The sequence below is a fragment of the Natrix helvetica genome, assembly GCF_964273705.1.
Source record: "Natrix helvetica genome assembly, chromosome: 1".
In the NCBI taxonomy this organism is placed as follows: Eukaryota; Metazoa; Chordata; class Lepidosauria; order Squamata; family Natricidae; genus Natrix; species Natrix helvetica.
The window spans coordinates 231,311,746-231,330,747 of NC_138548.1; the positions used below are offsets into that span (position 1 = coordinate 231,311,746).

The 19,002-nt window shown below is 36.3% G+C and overlaps 1 protein-coding gene across 1 annotated transcript in view; it reads right to left on the reverse strand.

The window, feature by feature from the left end:
• SMURF2 (SMAD specific E3 ubiquitin protein ligase 2) overlaps positions 1 to 19,002 on the reverse strand; it is a 65,575-nt gene that overhangs the window by 19,957 nt on the left and 26,616 nt on the right. The window contains exons 2-7 of the mRNA XM_081936180.1: positions 11,146 to 11,184; positions 9,213 to 9,321; positions 6,335 to 6,468; positions 5,423 to 5,488; positions 1,009 to 1,093; positions 706 to 789 (exon numbers count right to left, since the gene is read on the reverse strand). Coding sequence (XP_081792306.1) covers positions 706 to 789; positions 1,009 to 1,093; positions 5,423 to 5,488; positions 6,335 to 6,468; positions 9,213 to 9,321; positions 11,146 to 11,184 — 517 coding nt within the window. The remainder of the gene's footprint in view (positions 1 to 705; positions 790 to 1,008; positions 1,094 to 5,422; positions 5,489 to 6,334; positions 6,469 to 9,212; positions 9,322 to 11,145; positions 11,185 to 19,002) is intronic.

Sequence of the window (19,002 nt, forward strand, 5' to 3'; positions counted from 1 at the left end):
GATTTCCTACCTATTAGCAATAACACAGTTGCCAACTTCACAACCCACAATAGAAGAATCAGAAAAAATCCTGCATTTATATTTGTTATGGTGCACAAGTGGTCACCGTTTCCCACTCAACCGTAAGCAAAATAGAATAATTTCTTTAATTGTCCAAACTGTTTCCCTGGTTTCTTCCTTTCCTAGAAAGGACATATAAACTAATAACAAACCCTGAGTTAATTTAATAAAAACCAGAATTCTATTAAAAATGCTTTATCTTTATATATAAATATGACCCCTTTATTCCTGCTGGTTTTATTACTTATTATTGAATATTAAAAAAATAAATGATAAGGACTTAAGGAAAATTTAACAAAACACCGATAAACAACTGTTTTGATCCAATAAGCATATCCAGAAGTTTGAGATAATGTTAAGTGTTCTAGCAAAATGACTGTTGCAGAGGGGAATTTTTAAAAAAACCCTCTCGTTTATCTGAAAACAAATTTGGAGGTTCAGCCTCTCAAGAGTCCAAGAAAAGATTCCAATGAGCAAATATGTTCTATGTTTTTTGTATAGTAATGTAATACATATTAAATATGCGAGAAAAAAGTCTAATTTGGGAGGAAAGGACATGTGGCGGCACATAAACTTAGAATTGGAGAATTCCTAGCACTGACAACCACTAGAGTTGTACCTTTAGCTCTCTAAAAGAAGGCTTACCGTGTTGGTCTCTCCCACTGTGTTGTTCGTGTGATATGATTCAAATACTGAATTCTTCCAGAGGCTGTCCTCCTTTCTTCCCAGCTAAATATTTTTGCATTGAAAGAAAAGTGTACATTACAAGAAGTTTGACTTTCAAATGTTGGAGCTCACATAGTTATTTATTAAATAAATGCAGGTGTAATACGTTTTAAACTAGCATTTTTTCATTCTTTATCATTTCAAAATGTTAAGCACAAATTAAAACACTGTTTGGGACATGCAACATCGTATTTTATTCCAACTGTCAAAGAATGAACTTACCCATCAGGTAAATCATTGTCAAATAGTCTACTGCAATCAACAACTTGCCCTCCTGTGCCTATCCGGTCCCTGGACTGAAGACTTACTATCAAAAAAAAAAAAAAAGAGTTAAACTTAGAACATTATTATGGCGTATCTTGCACGTATCCTTTTGATTCAGTGATGTACAGATTTGGAACTTTGAAAATATATAGGATGCTCTTATCTTTTCACTAAACCCCCCGAGGATTACTCCAAGATCACGTGAAGTGTTAATACCACTTTATAATGCCTTGGTAAGGCCACACTTGGATACTGCATTCAGTTCTGGTCACCACGATGTAAAAAAGATGTGGAGACTCTAGAAAGAGTGCAGAGAAGAGCAACAAAGATGATTAGGGGACTGGAGACTAAAACATATGAAGAACGGTTGCAGGAACTAGGTATGTCTAGCTTAAGAGAAAGAAGGACTAGGGGAGACATGATAGCAGTGTTCCAATATCTCAGGGGTTGCCACAAAGAAGAGGGAGTCAAGCTATTCTCCAAGGCACCTGAGGACAGAACAAGAAGCAATGGGTGGAAACTAATCAAGGAGAGAAGCAACTTAGAACTGAGGAGAAACTTCCTGACAGTTAGAACAATTAATCAGTGGAACAGCTTGCCTCCAGAAGTTGTGAATGCCCCAACACTGGAAGTCTTTAAGAAGATGTTGGATAGCCATTTGTCTGAAACAGTATAGGGTTTCCTGCCTAGGCAGGGGGTTGGACTAGAAGACCTCCAAGGTCCCTTCCAACTCTACTATTGTATTGTATTGTATTGTATTGTAAGATAGCGGAAAGCAGTTTGATGAGATTCCAAAATGCAGTAATCTGACTCTGGAAATTTTAGCTCGGTAAACAGGTATTCCTATAACTATGTGTCTCTATAACCTCAAGCTACAATCTTATACCTGCAATCTGTTCCTCATAATTGCCTAGTAGAACACAAAACATGCTTTTGTTAGAAAAGATTACTTTAGTACAAAGATTGCTAACAGTATATTAATGGATGATTTATCTGGAATGTGGATCTTGTTAATTCTGGAGCTTCTAGCAACTTCCAATATGTTACTCCTTCCATATTCTTTTGGGAGAAACAATGACACAATAATTCCATTTCTACGTAAAGAAGTAACTCCAAAATGTGACACTGAGGGAATATGTCACTGTTATATGATCCTGCAAGATTTTGGTTGTCTCCATGGTTGTGAACACTAAAATAATCTGGGAAAGGCAATAAGGAGGTGTAATGAAGCAACACTTCTTTGGTGATAACATCTCATTCTCTTCCATCAAATTCATATGAAGGATAATGAATTATTCCTATATCAGGAATAATAATAAACTGAATTAGGGCCAATAAGCAGCAACTCAGTCCTGGCAAAACTAAGTACCTGAGAACCAACAAATGTTTTGTTTCTTCAAAGAATCTCCTTTAAGGACCATGTAAATGGGGAGTAGTGACTGGAAAGAGAGAGAGCTTTCTCAATTAAGATGCCAAGGTTGTAGAATTGCCTCCTCAAAGAAACTTGCCTAGTGACATTCTTATGGTTTGGCCTGGTCAAATTATTAGCACATTATTTTCAACATGTCATTCTTTTTTTTTTTTTTTTGCTGTTTTTTTTCCTGTACCCTACATCTATTTTTATGTTGTTTCCTCCTCCTTCCACCACTGAAAGCTCTGATTAAAGCTGACATACAAATCTTGCCAGTAAAGATAAGTCTTTGGGAACTTTAATTCGCTGAACGTGTGGACAATATAGAAAAGGGACTTCATATTTACCACTGGCCTTATCATTTAGCATAAGTCAATTGCTAGGAATCAGATACTTCTGTGTAAAAGGCATCTCCATATCAGGGGTTTTATTTATCATATAATATTATGATCTGGTTTCTCACTTGTTTTTTTTTAAATGTTGGCTTACAATTTTTATTTGCTTGCCTTCTGAAAGATGTGGCAAGCCTTAACACTGGCATGTATGACACAATGCTGTTGCAAAAATAGCTTAAATCTTTACGAACAATTCCCATATTCACTCCTGAATTAAAGAGACAATCTTTAGTGCTAACATTTCTTACATCCAAAGATTTTTCACAAATAAAACAAAATGATAATTCTGTGCCTAAATGTGTTGCAAATAATACAACAAAGGCTGTCTGTGTAAACCTAAGTAGTTCTGTTTACTTTATAAAGAGGCCAGTCAAGAATGAAACTGAACACATGACTTATTTGTGGTTTCTGTGGCATTAAGATTAATGGGCTTTTCCTAATCCTGTTTAGATTGGAACTGAAAGCTCAAGTCTAGACCAAAACGAGCATCAACCCAGCGAAAGATAACAAGAGAGGCTGGGCCCCACTGCAACCCAAAGGAATGCTGGCCTTCTGAAGGTAGGGCACCATCTGCAAACAGCCATCCTTATAATTCCACCTGCTGGGATCAGCATTTAAAAAAAAAAAAAAAACACAACAACTTGGAAGCAGGAATACAGTCTATAAATCAAATGTCTGGAAGTTCTCATTAGAGGTCTTCTTCCAACTTTTTAGATTTTTTAAATCATAAACAACCACTTAGAACAGATTCTTAAATATTAGTACTGTAAGCAATGTTAAATTGAAGGATAAGGTTCAATTTCATCCACAGAGCCTAGTACCATTGACACAATAATATGTTTGGAATGGATCTAATATTGAAACACATAACAATGCAGCACAGGTGTGAGATCAATTAATTATATTTCAAAAGACCATCACAACACAAAATTGATTGTCAATTTCTCACACTCGCTACTCCTGGAAAATGAATTCATAGGGTTAACAAACACATTAACAGGATGGATCAAAGCATAGTTAAAGCAATATATTAAACATTAAGTTTAATGAGAAGAGAAAATAAAGCAGTAGGTAACATGTAAACTTAGTTGGCTTTAAGCATTTCAGTTAAACAGTTATCTGAATGTCACTGTTGAAAATCCATATAAATTATATATACTTGCCAAAGCGTACATAGAAATGGTAAGCGATGGGCAATTATTAATAAGGAAGACAAAAAACGAATGCCAAGTAATGTTGATAAGCAGAAATAAAAGAGTTTCATGCAATGGTTTCTCTTTCCAATCAAAATTGGAATCCAATCCCTCAGCAGAGCTCCAGAGGGGAGAACGCTTTCATTCTGCCTATACTTCAATCTCCCGAAATCTTCTTCAGACAATAGGGAATCCTCATGAACCACATGGGAGAAGGCAAAGGGGGAGGGGGGAGGAAATGGATACAAAAGAAGAAATAAAATGCCATTCACTTTTATTCATAAAAAACATTTGCTGTATCAAAGGGGCTTTTATGGACAATCCGTTTAACCTAATGTATTCTGTACCATTCCTCTTTCACGTTTTTACAAGGACCTCTTCCAAAAGACTATAATGCACTACCTGTTATGTGTTATTCTTAGAAAAGAAACTGTACCACAGAAGCCTTCAAAAACTTCTTTGCCAATAGAATGAAGAATTATAGTAGCTTTAGGCTGAGTTTTCCGTCAAACCTACATAGGACTATGTCGAAATCATGCCGTTCTGACTCAAAACAGACTTAAGTAACAGAAGAATCATCTTCTCAGGCCTGGAAGCCATCTTGGGCATTGGATCTTCAGGCTTGCCATGTTTAGTGCCGTGGGAAACTGGGAGGGGGGGATTGTATAAAGGGGAGTTATATAGTCATAATAACATTCCTTTCTCCGAAAGTCAAGGCCACTCTGCCCTGTATCTGGAAGGGTGTGACTGATAAACATCTCCAATTGGGACAGTGCATTGATTGGACCATATGACAGACATGTGGGTATTGGGGCAGGAACTGGGACTTTCTTTTGGGTGGGAAAAACCTGGAAGCTTTCATATTCGGGTGTTCCCAGATGTGCCAATATTGCATTCTCCAATAAAATGGAACTTTGAGGAATGCCTAGCCTCGGAGTCTTTTTTCGTTGGGGGTGCTACTTGGAACCCTGATACATACTTTGCAGTCCTTTTTTAACATTTCCACCATGGTGTTTGAAATACATATTTAAATTTGGTCTGGTGGGACCTAGTGGTTAAGGTGCTGGTTAGAAACCAAGAGACTGTGACCCAAAGATGCTTTCAAAAATTTAGTTGCCTTTTGAAAAAGCACTTTTGGGACAACCATGAGTTGGATGGCTGAGAATCTCCATAGACAAGAGACTGTGAGTTCTAATCCTGCCTTCCCATGAAAGCCATCTGGGTGACTTTCTGAGCCCAACCCACTTCACAACATGGTTGTTGTGGGGAAACAGGAGAAGAAACAAGTATTTTCACCACTGTTATTTAAAAAAATAATCAAGGCAGGTTATAAAATAAAACAAACAAACAAACAAAATAAAATCATTACTTACCTACTATCTGTCCTCTAACTGTATCATTGTCATTTGGTCCCAGTTTGCAGAGATCTAATCTCTGATCTATAAAAAAAAACCAAGGAAGCACATCTTATTTCTATGTAATGATCATGTAAGGCAGTGGTGGGTTCCTGCCGGATCGCACGCTCCCTTTTGGCGCTAAACCTGGAAGTACGGTCTTACCCCGCCCCTGGCGACGGGACGAAGCTTGCCTGCGCTCCACCAGCTTGGCTGGGAACGGAGACGTTTCTCTGCTCAGCAATGTCTTCAGTGGAGTGGTGGCAGCCTGGCAGGCTGAGCCTGCGTCCCTTTCAGGCGCTCCGCTCCGCTGAGGAAACATCTCCGTTCCCAGCCGAGCTGGTGGAGCGCAGGCAAGCGTCGTCCCGTCGCCAGGGGTGGGGCAAGACCATACTTCCGGGTTTAGCGCCGAAAGGGAGCGCACGATCCGGTGCGATCCGGCAGGAACCCACCACTGATGTAAGGTAATTTCTATGACAAAATACATATTGCTGAATTAAACATTTCTAGAATTTCAGAAGAAAAAGAAGAGCATACTGGTCTTCATCTTCCCCAAAGCCACTTTTGTCTAGTGGTTAAAATGCCAGTCTTAAAAAGTCAGAGGCTGTGAGTTCAAATCCTGCCTTAGGCATGAAAGCCACCTGGGTGACTAAGGGCCAGTCACTCTCTCTCAGCTCAACCCACTTCATAGGGCTTGTTGTGGTAGTGAAAAAAACAGGAGAAAGAAGTTGGGGTGGATATGTTCACTGCTTTATTTATAAAAGTAATTAAGGCAGGATACAAATCAATCAATCAATCACAAATAAATTATAATTTCCATAGAAATAATTTTAAAGTCGCTCTAAAAAGCTTATTTCAAAATACCGAAGAACTTTTGTTCTGCCTACTTACAACCAGTGTCTTTGAGGCGGTTGATAACGTTAGAAAGAAGTCTCACACAACCCAGAAAACCAGCTCCCTGTTTTTTATGGATTTTCTTGTGGTTCCATACACTGATTGTTATAGAGTCAGACTTTCCAATGTATCTAAGGAGGGAAAAAAGACAGGAATCAGCAATAAAACATATGTTGACTTCATACCTCTAACAGTCTATTAGAACACAATTTTTGACTGCAATTTTTTTTACAGCTTCATAACATAAAAACTGTTATTTTTATTTTACGCTGAAGAAGAGGTCAAATGCATTATACACAGACTTATCTCCATCATAATTTACTCATAAAAAGATTCTATTCGAACAAATATCAAAGGAGCTTTTAAAAAATATCTTATGTAAATCATACATTGCTGACATCCTTTGGCTAGACAGTCACAGTCTGTCAAACAGAAAAAAACGGTATGTTGTTGAGCGTTTAATTTGGAGGACGAGTTGTAACACTTAAGAATTATGTTTCTCTCTGGGAAATGTTTAGTAAGCCTCTCCCATTACATGCATTCTGTCATAGTACAAACATCTAAGTGTTCGATTTACTAAAACATCCTTCTACACTCACTTGTTTAAATTGTTTATTCACCCATAACACACATACCCCAGAGTTGCAATGCAGCATAACACAGGTGGTCCTTGACCTACAACAGTTTGTTTCGTGACCGTTCAAAGTTACAACGGCACTGAAAAATGTGACTTATGACCGTTTCTCACAGTTACAACCTTTGCAGCATCTCCATGGTCATGCGATCAAAATTCAGATGTTTGGCAACTGGTTCATATTTATCCCAAGGTCGTGTGATCATCTTTTGTGACTTTCGCACAAAGCCAATGGGGAAGCCAGATTCACTTAACAACAGGGTTACCAACTTACCAACTGCAGTGATTTACTTAACAACTGAGGCAAGAAAAGTCGTAAAATGGGGCAAATCACTTAACAAATGTATCACTTAATGACAGAAATGTGGGGCTCAATTGTGGTTGTAAGTTGAGGATGACTTCTATAAATGCTCTCATAGTTTACAAATCAAACACTGATTATTTTCCAAGACTTAGAATGTTATCTTTTTGGAAAAGACTACTCATATAACGATATTTTCAACTTGTTTCTACATACAATTTCTGTTATCAAACACAAAGGTTTCAGTTCAATACCCACATATATATGATGGGAACAGACGCATTGCAACTGCGGCCCTCCACTTACAAAAAAAAAAGGGGGGGGGGGAAAGAATGTCTTCTATGTGCTAGCTCTCTAAGAGGCACTCGTGGGACTACCATTCCAGCAAATGGTGTCAGCAACTAGAGAGGAACTATTTCTTAGTGTCACATGTAGTGTGCACTTTTGCCCACGTTCCAAGAAAATCACTGAAATTTTTATACACTACAGATAGTCTAACTCAAAATTATGACAGCTTAGAAAGGGTGTTTTACATTCCATAAAGCACTTTGTAAAATGTCATGGTACACCTCCTCACAGTCACGTAATTCACACTTATGACTAATTGTGCCCTGTGATCATGTGATTGCCATTTGAGATCTTTTCTGCCAGCTTTCCAGAAAACTCACTTGGGAAGCTGGTAGAGATGGTTACAAGCTACCACCACTTACCAAAGGGTTTCCCCTTCTCTCCATGCACTGGGCAGGGGAGGGATGGAAATCCTTTATCAGGTTGTAGAAACGAAGCTCGGATCTTAAGGACCTCTGTGTGTTTCTCCAACCAGTGGAGGAGTTCCCTTCCACACATGGAGAAGAGAGGAACTTCTGAGCTGGGCTGAAGAAATCGTGAAGATTTTTTATGCTTTTAAATTTTTCCCAGGACGGCAGTCCCCAACATTTCCAGTTTGGTGGACCGGTTAGAAAGGGGGGGGGCGAGGAGAGGGGATGTTTCCGTGTGAGCAGAGGGCACACACATGACACACATAGCTCCATTTGGGCACATGCCACACGCACAAATGGAACCTCAAGTGTGCCCATCCTCCACTCATGCAAGATGGAGCTGTGTGGCATACTCGCCTGCTGCTTCCGCAGCCCCGTTCTGAACGGGCTGCAGCTCGGGGGTTGGGGACTCCTGTAATAGAATGCCAGGATAGAAATACATTAATTTATTTAGGAAAATTTATTATTTTTAATACTGCTATTGAAAGTTGCCTGATATGATTATTTAAGAGATTAGTTTTTTTAAGTATAGAGCTTTCAGAATTATGTCAAGGGTTATTAGTGCCCAACTTCATTTTCTTGGGTGCTATTATATAAACTTATGATATATCAATTAATTCTTAGGCAATGATATACTGGGATGATTAGAAGTAAACATACTGGGGTAATAACTGGCTTCTGAACAACCAACCTTAGTTAAAGGAAGACTGCTAAATCTGTGGCACCAAAACTGTACTGCAAGTCCCATCATCACTGATTACTACATATGATTTGAGAAGTTGGTGTGAATTTGGAATCAAATCTATCTGATAATCCAGGTATCTCCACTCCTCATCCAGAGTCTGCATTTTTGTCTCTATTTCCCAGCTGTCACAAAAAATCTATGTGTTTGTTTTCTCAGTTAAGCACTTTGATTTTATACATAAAAGCAGTATTTAAGAATTAGTATCTATGTGGTTGCTAAGAGTTGGCACAAGTGTAATGACACATAATCAATCAATCAACCAACTCTATGCTTTAACAATAAAAGATCAGCTACTTTATAAACAAACAAAACAGCTAACACAGGCCTGCATTTCTTTTCAGAGTAATTCTTAGCAAAGACACCCTGATTTAATGTATATTTAGCAATCACCCAGCTTAAAGTTTGGTCATATTTAGATAATCTCTATTAACACGTACAAGTCATAATGTTGATTCCACTTTGGATCAAGGGTATTCTTCACAGTATCAGTAGAATGGCACTGGCCAGATCCGTCTACCACCACTTTAGCAAATGGATCAGGAAGTCCTGTCAGAAAATACATAATACAATGAGGATGCTGCTAATTAATATCATATTATTTGTGGCGGCCCATTAGAAAGCATCTACATTTATTTTGTTCATTGCAAAATACAATCTATACTGAATTTATTTGGACATATAACATTGTTTCAAGACATTTCAGGCTATCATTGTAAATAGGAAATACTTTTCTTTACAACTCTTCTCACAAGTCCAATGCTTTCAAAAACAGAAAGATTCAAAGTCAAGATAGCACTGAAGCCAGGCATTTTTAATACACAACCCGTTTTCAGCAGTTTTCAACGGTTTCTGAAAGCACTGCCCGGTTTCAGCACTTCACTGGATTAAGGAAAAACAGAGCCACCTGCCATTTTTAGCAATAGCGGCCCAATTGTAAGTGTGAGTTCTGACTTAAATACAAATTTAGGTTAAAGACAGATTTAGGGAACAGAACTCATTTTTAATCCAGGGACTACCTTTACTTCATGAAGCATTTAATTGCAAAGGTAAATATGAAAAGATAACCATTATGAAACTCACACAGCTATTTATAAATATTCTGTAACACACATGAAACATCAGCAGGTGGCAGCATCTGGTTGACCCTGACTGGGCTTAGAAAGTTAACCGGGTCATCCTGATTATAGCAGAAGTTGGATGGGAGACCAACAGGTAATTCCAATAGAATAAGTTGAGTTCAGAAATTGAAAAACATTCCATAACACTGGCAAACCACATCCATACTAATGCCAAGAAAACTGCATGGATGTGTTCATGAAGTTATCAATAGTTGTACCTGACTGAAATGAGCTTGACTTTAGCAGCACTCATAGTCAAAGCAATTCTTTAATAAACAACAAATTTAGCCAAAAGAAACTAGTGTAAAGCAACTCTTTCTAACTGCTCTTATGCTAAATTTCCATTCTATTTTTAAAACTCAAGGGACTTTTGGGATGCTTCCTGATAACTGCATGTAAAAAGTTAATGCTATGAAATGGATTATGACCTTCAATTTTAGTTCTGATTGAAGTATATTATAATACCAATCCATTTTTTGATTTTACCGTCACAATAAATTGGTGTTTATGGCATTACAGAATTACTATTCCCAGCATCCCTAGCAAACAAGACCAGTAGTGAGAAATGTTGGGATTTGAAGTTCAACCAAAGACGGTGTCATAGACTGCCTATTCTTATTGAGAAACGAACACAAATTAAAACACTGTTCTTACAATGTACCTCTTTTATTTAATTTTCAAATTTAGATACCGCCCATCTTACTCTTAAGAGTGACTCTGGGTGGTTCACAAATAAAAATTAAAATTGATAATAGATACATAAAGGGATTTTTTTTTATTCCCACCTTTCCTTTAGGGCAGGGGTGTCCAAACTTGGCAACTTTGTGGACTTCAACTCCCAGAATTCCCCAGCCAGAGCTGGCTGGGGAATTCTGGGAGTTGAAGTCCACAAGTCTTAAAGTTGCCAAGTTTGGACACCCCTGCTTTAGGGGTTTGAAGCAGCATACATAACACTTCCTTCTCGAATTGGGCTGAGGGACAATAACTGATCCAAAGCCAACCCAATAAGCTTCTATGATTGAGAATGGAATCTCAGTCTTTCTGCTCTTAGTCCAGGTTCTTAATGTCTATACCACACTGACTTGTATTCAATAGGCAAGTATATCAATATACTCTATTAACACAGGCCATAAACAATACTTGAAGGTGAGTAGATGATTGGACTATATCAGAGCATTCTGTTTAATGGTTTATGAAATGCTACCTAGTAAGACTAAATATCTTTGAATAAAAAACAGAAAGGTGTACTTACGGAAAAAATCCTTTTTCACCAAATTTTTTGCACAGAGAACTGAAACCAAAACAAAGGGGGGGGGGAAGAATTATAGAATAACATTTTGAGTTTTAATGTATTAATTAAGTATTTCCAAATGTTCAACAATACAATTTCGGGCATATGTACCTATACCTGTACTGAAATATATTGTAAATCTGGAAATGCAGGCACATCAGGCAGTTTACAGATCAAGGATCACAGCCATATTGTCCAGTTGCCGTTCTGTTATTATTCAGTATCTTCATCCACTGGAATCGGCAGTGGAGAAACTGAGCTTGGCAAAGCCCACCCAAAAGCACCATTACTAAGATTATACTCATGTCTCTAAACAAATGTCATTGACCAAAATATATGGAGTATACTTTCTGATTTATACATTAAAAGCCAATATAATTTAAATGTTGGTCTTTTCTATGCATGTTTATTCAATATATAGTGAGGAAAATACAACTAATATTATAGGTCAGCTCCAAAAATGCTGTCATAACAATTCCTTTGTACCAATTAGAAAAAGGAAGTTATACAGTATACGATATGCATAATGAGAAACAAAATCTGGCTCAAGCCCTCAATTTACTCAACATTTTTGGAGCTTAAACAATACAGGATTTTAAGACTTAAGTGATAATACCAAGGAGGGAATCAAATTGGATGAAAGTAAAACTGAGAAAACCCCAAGAAAGGTACATATAAATTTAAAAGGATTTGCAGAGCTCTAGTCACAACATCAAATTCCCTGAATTTTAGCTTGTTCAGAAGACAGTAAATGGGAACACTAGAAAATGTCTTTTTCCTAAATGTCATTCCATTTGTTTGGCTTAGACATAAATATTGCTTTTAGAGCCTGAAGATGTAATTATGTTTTAATGATCATGTGATTTTTCACTTAACGATGGAGTTGCTGGTCCCAATTGTGGTTGATAAACAAGAGCAACCTATACAAGGCAAATGCTTTGTATAGAGACAGATAAGCAAAAGTATCAGCAGCACAGAATGACAAGTGCCAATTTAAAAAAACTACTTTAATCTTTTAAAAATACAAACAAAAATACAAACGAAGAAAAAGATCTTAAATTATATTCCCTACTATATATTATAGAATCTCCACCCTAATAACAAATATTGCTGCATCTTTTGATTGGCAGAAAGTATTGCATTTTCCAAAAAAGATACATCAAACATTTCCAGCAATTATTCCTTGACCATCTGGAATAACCACTATTCCTGACAAAATGTCAAATTTCAGAGCTTCTGTATATAATTCAACATCACATTAACTTCTTGAACATTTTCCCATAAACGTAGTAATAAACATTAATTTATATCCCACTATTCCTAAATTATATCCTACAATTCTTCTGGGAATGCAAGCATTCTGACAATCACAGTACCTCTCCTTCAGTTTTAACCCTGAAACAATAACCGTAGCTGACAGAGAGTTGGCAAGGAGCTTTCTTAGCTAACGAAGGACTTGAACTCAAGCCTCACTGATCCTAATCCTCTACCCATTACCCAATCCATTACATTGATATAAATGATAATACAACTTTATTTTTTCTCATTCACTCCATATTAACTCAGGGCACATAGAATCAAATTCAAATAAATAAATAAAAATATTATTTTGCTTGTTAGCAAAACATTCAAAGAGTGGACTTGAAAGCTCTGAAAGAATGTCTGAAAAAGGTTAGGCTAAGGAGGTAGAGTTCTAAAATAGAGAAATAGAGGAAAAGATTTTTTGGCAAATAGGGAAATGAAGCCAATTAAATTTTCCAGTCTTGCTTGGCAAACAATAAAGTAAACACCTAGTTGTGGCTAATAGTAAACTGTGTCTAGTATATTGTATGAGCAGAGTTGATTTGCCTCAAATTCATTTCTTTTAACATAACATAGGCAAGGAAAGCTGATTGCCTTTGCTAAATATGTGAGGGATATTTGCAGAGGTGGTGATGGTGTTTATCAAGTTTGCCATGTTGTCCTTTTTTCTTTCTCTACTAGTTCAATTTTCTTTTTATGCTTCTTCTTCTATTGTTCTACATTGTCTGCTGAATTATGAGCCACCAGAGTTGTCTGGAGTTGAATAGGATAAAGTTTAAATAAATAAAAAAAAGTTTTCTCCACTGGTGTCTTCTCCTTGCTGAATTACTAGTCTCACCAATATTCTCTTTAGAATGTTCCAGAAGTGCACGACAGACAAATGATAGCGTGATGGAGACCCTCCATCTGTGCCCATGAATTACATGTACGTAATAGATACGATCAGGTAAATCTTGGAAGCAAAAAGAATTATGGAAGAGCTTTTTAAGAAAAAGAAATGGAGATACGTATTGTATAAAAATAAATTATTAAAGCAGGCAAGCCCAACCCACAGCTAGTAATGCAGCCCCACAAGATAATAAAAACTATTTTTAAAAAGTTTATTATTTAGATACATTAACATATGATACAGTGATTGATGATAACATTTGTAGCTCAAGATTGAATTGTGGGTCCTTGGTGTTCTGAGTTTGGTTGTTTTCTTGCAGACATTTCATTACCAGACTAGGTAACATCACAGTGCTAGTAGGAAATGGGATTTGCTCTCATTTTTACATTCTAGTGTAGGGGTGTCCAAACTTGGGAACTTTAAGACTTGTGGCTGGGGAATTCTGGGAGTTGAAGTCCACAAGTCTTAAAGTTCCCAAGTTTGGACACCCCTGTTCTAGTGGCTCCTGTGTCAGTTGTTGGTGGGATTGGCCTTGGTGATTCCTTGACTGGATATTGTTTAAGGTTGCTTGTTTGGCAATTCCTTGATTGGGATATTCTTTACTTCTTGATTGTTGGTCTAATGTTAATCTTGGTGTTAATCTCTGCTCATCTGGGCGTTGATTGCTGGTAAGTAGGTATTTGGTCTTTTTTGTTTCCTTTCTGGCTTTTTGATTGTCTCTTTTGAATGGTATGCAGATGTGGCTAATGTCTATGTTCCTGTTCATGGCTGTTAGTATATTATATATTTTATATGCGGCCCAAGACAATTCCTCTTCACTTAATGCAGCCCAGGCAAGCAAATAGGTTGGACAACCGTGAACTAAGCATTTGATTTTTTAAAAAAATTAAATTCCGTGTGCCAAGTTACAGCTTGAAATAAAATACTAGATTCCACACTATTCTCCCCTAATTAAGAAGTAAATAGTTATCTGAAGGTGACTGTCAACAACCTACTGAATCATTTTGCATCCTCGGGTTCTCTTCCCCACACTGTTTGGATGCTACAAGCATTGGCATCACCAGCTATCTTTATACTATGATATTTTACAGTATTTATTATCCCCATATCACCCATTCAGATACATTGCTACTTTTTACTGGCAAAATCCCCACTTATTTCAAAATTACTTTTTATTTTATTTTAACATTACCATATGTGAAGGTAAAAAGAAATAGCCCAACAAACAATAAATAGAATTCCTGACTCAAATTCATGTCTTTAGAAAGATAATGTCTCCTTCAAATCAAGCTCTACTCCTACCAACTGTATGGACACATCCATGTACTTTTCTTGGCAGCAATACTCTACATAAATTGTTTGCAATTCCTTGCTTTTGTTTCTTTGTTTTTTGATTTGCAATCTCTCACCCAGAGCTGTCACTAGCCTAGTAGTAATCCTGCTTAACTTTTAAGCCCAGACAAGGTCATTCAAGTGCTGCCACCTGTTAAGACATAACCTTTATTAGTTTGAAGCAAAATAAACTTTCCAAATTTCTTATTTCTTAACGTGGAATGAGACTATTTACATATTTCTGAGTTTTAAAAAGTAGTATTCAGGAACAAAGAATGGCAGAATATGAAGCAGAATTTGTGAAGAACTGACTTTTGTTTTGATGCAATAACAGTATCATTTACTTACTAGGGTATAACAGTGCAGCTATGAAAGAACTGAGTTTTTACTAAAGTGGGGCAAAATGCATTTACAATGCAAAATTGCAGGTTTTAAAATTAACATTTTAGAATAAAAAGCACATAGAGCTATTGCATGACTTTCTTTTAAGATGTAGTGTGTACAAAACTGTTCTGTTTTTCTAAATAACTCAAATTGAATGTTTTATTTATTATCACGTTTATTAATTTTCATGTTTTAATCTGCAGCTACCTTCTGATCTTCCCTACACAGCAGCCTAAAGCATTTTAAAAAGATAAAAAGTGAAGTGAAAATGAACCTTAAAAATAAACAAATAAAAACATCTCACTCCCTCAGTCAACAAAAAGAAAACAGAGGATAACATGTATTTCCTCTTTATTCTTCCTGCCTTTATCGCAATTCAGAGAAAATAGAGGAAAGTAATTCGCTTTTTATGTATCTTTTTTGCATTCTAACCATCCTTTGCTGCCTTTGACTATAATAAAGGTTGTTTGATAGAGGAAAGCATCTTAGTAAAATAATACGGTACTGAAGGATTGCACACATACCAAAAAAACGAATGGAAATTCAAATCAACAACAAAAATAAAAAACTTGGGGAAAAAGACCTGAAAAACACTGGAGGCCACCAGAAAAATATTTTCAAGAAAACAAGTTTGGAATTTCTGTTCATACTCTAGTAATGAAGCAGACTGAACCTAACAACAAATTTATCTGCTACAATCTCACAGCTGAAAACTAAGGCTTGGCAAGACCTTATCATTTGTTTAGCATACATAAAGTCTTTAATGTAATACATTAAAATGTTTTAAAAGAAAAAGAGAAACTATACTATCTTTACAGCAAAATATTTTTTTTAAAAAATCTAATAGCAAGGCTTTTTCATTCTTCAAATTCCAATGTATTTTTCTACATCAGCAATATTTTTTGATAATATTATTATAATATTCAGAAGTAGTAATTTCTAGGCTAACAAAAGAACAATGTTGTAATAGAAAGAGGTTGGTCCCAAATTTTCTAATTCTCCAGCTTTCTGATGTCATTACACCAAAGAGAAAAGCATCATTATATCCAAACCTATTTATATATTTTAAAAAACCTAAATAACAACATCCTCTTGCATATGGTAGAGAAAATGGGCAAACTGAAAAGGGAAGTTCACAACCCACTTCAAATAGCAATTTAGCTTCTACTCAAAATAATATTCTAGTGGAAGTCATTAGCACAGTATTCCCTGATTGGTTCCCTTCTGTTTGCATATATAATTAAAATACATATCCCAGCTGTAGAAACACAATGCTACATGCTGTTAGTATATGTTGAACAAGCTATGCTTTAATCTGAATAAATCTCCAACTGCTCTATTGCCTCTTGCCAAAAATTCCCCTTTCCCTCCAGACAGTGGTTGTATTCCAATTATGCTGCTGATTGGAATGAAACTGCTGGAAGGGAGGGAATTAGAAAAATAGAAAACTCTCCATTTCAAAATACTATTTCTGAAATCAGAGGGCAGCATTGGCAATTCAAAGGCAGGGATATTAAAATATTTGGTGGGTCTCCCCCCTCTTTTCAGAAGATAACATAATTTTTTCAAGTTTCTCCATCCCAATGTCTATGTACTTACAAAGCAACAGAGCCATATTTAGGTTTTTTTATGTAACGTTGTAATATGCCTTCCAAAAAATTATAAATGAAGTTAACAAAAAAGACTAAGAAATTCACTGAACATCATTCAAATATTCAGCTACAATGTGAAAGAAAGTGAAATATTTCTCCAACATAAAATGTTCTACGCCTCAACTACAAAAAAATCCCCAAGCCCACCATTTCTCTAAGCATTAGTTTTCACCCAAAAGAATGACAAAAACTGGTCATTGTACAAGGGAGAGTTTACTTGCTTTTACCACATTCTCTTATATAAGATCACATAGCTCACGATTGTTCCTGGTTCCCTAGAAGATCTACAGGGACTTCATTTTACCAAATTAAAATCAGTAGGGTTTTTTTTTTATTTATAAACTTTTCCTTGTTTCCTCATAAACACGTTCTGCAGATTTACTATATGCACATAATTACTGTTATTTAAACAAGGGATATTCTGTATATCAAATGTTTACCAAATACCAATGTACAGCTTACCGTTTTTTAATATTAGGGGAGTCTGAAAGGAATTAGTGATATAGTCCAGCTTTTTTGCGCTACCAAGAGAAAATATTTGTTGTTTGGTTACATAGATTCATTTTCTCCAGTTTTATTACATCTCATTTGGAAAGTTTAATTGGTCTTGAAGGTGAGCTACCCTATATGGGGTAGTCCTTAACTTACAACAGTTCATTTAGTGACAGAAGCTACAACGGTACTGAAAAAAGTGTCCATTTTTCACATTTATGACCATGGCAGTATTCCCACAGCCATGCAATCAAATTTCAGATGCTTGGCAACAGATTCATATTTATAACAGTTGCACTGTTCTGGGGTCATGTGATTCCCGTTTTGCGACCTTCTGACAAGCAAAGTCAATGGGGAAGCCAGATTTGCTTAACAACCGGGTTACTAACTTAACAACTAAAGTGACTCACTTAACAAACATGGCAAGGAAGGTCATAAAATGGGCCAAAAGTCACTTAACAAATGTTTCGCTTAGCAATATAAAATTTGGACTCAATTGTGGTTGTAAGTTAAGGACTGCCTGTACAGGCTACTCCTCAAGTTACAACTGGTTGCTTAGCAATCATTCAAAGTTACAGCAGACCCCCCCAAAGCTACAACCCAGTTCTGATATTGAGTTTTCCCCACTGTCACGTGACCACATTTTGGTTGTCACACTCGGCAAGTGACCTACATTTTTGGCTGTTTGCAGCATCTTATGGTCACATGATCACAATTTGTAACCATTTTGCTGGAAACTGGCACTTACTTCCCATTTAGAGCATAAGACACCTCATAGCAATCGATGGCTTTGTTTAACAACCGCTGTGAAAAAAGTGTAAAATTGGGTGGTGAACTGCTTTATGACCATCATGACAAATAAACATAATGCCAGGCTTAATTGCAGTTGTAACCCTATACCTGTTGCAACAGACCAGTCATCTAATTCAATATGAAACTGCTTACACAGTTCTCGTTTGTTAAGCTTTGTCTAATGCTAACCATCGAAACGTATTGTGCATCTTTGGTATTTTCTGTAATGAAATATAACGCAATGTATGGAGAAACAAAAACATTACAAATGAAGATTTTTGTCATCTAGATAGAACTTTCATACGATTACATGCTTAAAGCCCATAAAAGCTCTATCTCAAAGCAACCTGTGGTTAATTAAGGAGACAATACAACTTGAAGAATTAAATTTTCTTATGAACACTATAGTGGATACTTAGGGCAAAAGGCAGACACAATTAATACTAATTCTATATGCCAGTTAAATGTTATCTTTTAATCTCTGCTATGATAGCATAATGCCTTGCAATTACACTTGTCCATGCAGTCACTGGAAGGCAAGATTGACTTGAAGGCACAAATAAACCCACACATACATAATACACAAACAGATATCCAAATAGGTTGATTTGCGGGTCCTTCTGGGTAGGGTACATCAGCACCATTAGATCTTTTTCCTTCTTAAAAAGTTTTCTTTTGGAAGGAAACTTGACAGGAGTAGTAGGAAAAATTACATAGTTATAAATGGAAACTCTGGTTCTGAAAATAAGAATAATTACACAATGAGGAACTCACCTGGAGACAGACTTAATTGGCAATGTAAACCAAAATTAAGGATTGCCCACAATAAGCCACAACTAATTAAAAAAGGACTTTCAATTTATGCTTTGTTCATTAGTAAGAAAGCATGCTATCACCTGAGATTGCAAGTGAAAAAAGTTTACCTAGTCTTTACTTTGTAAGAATACATTTTAACTAATATGTTTAATTTGATTT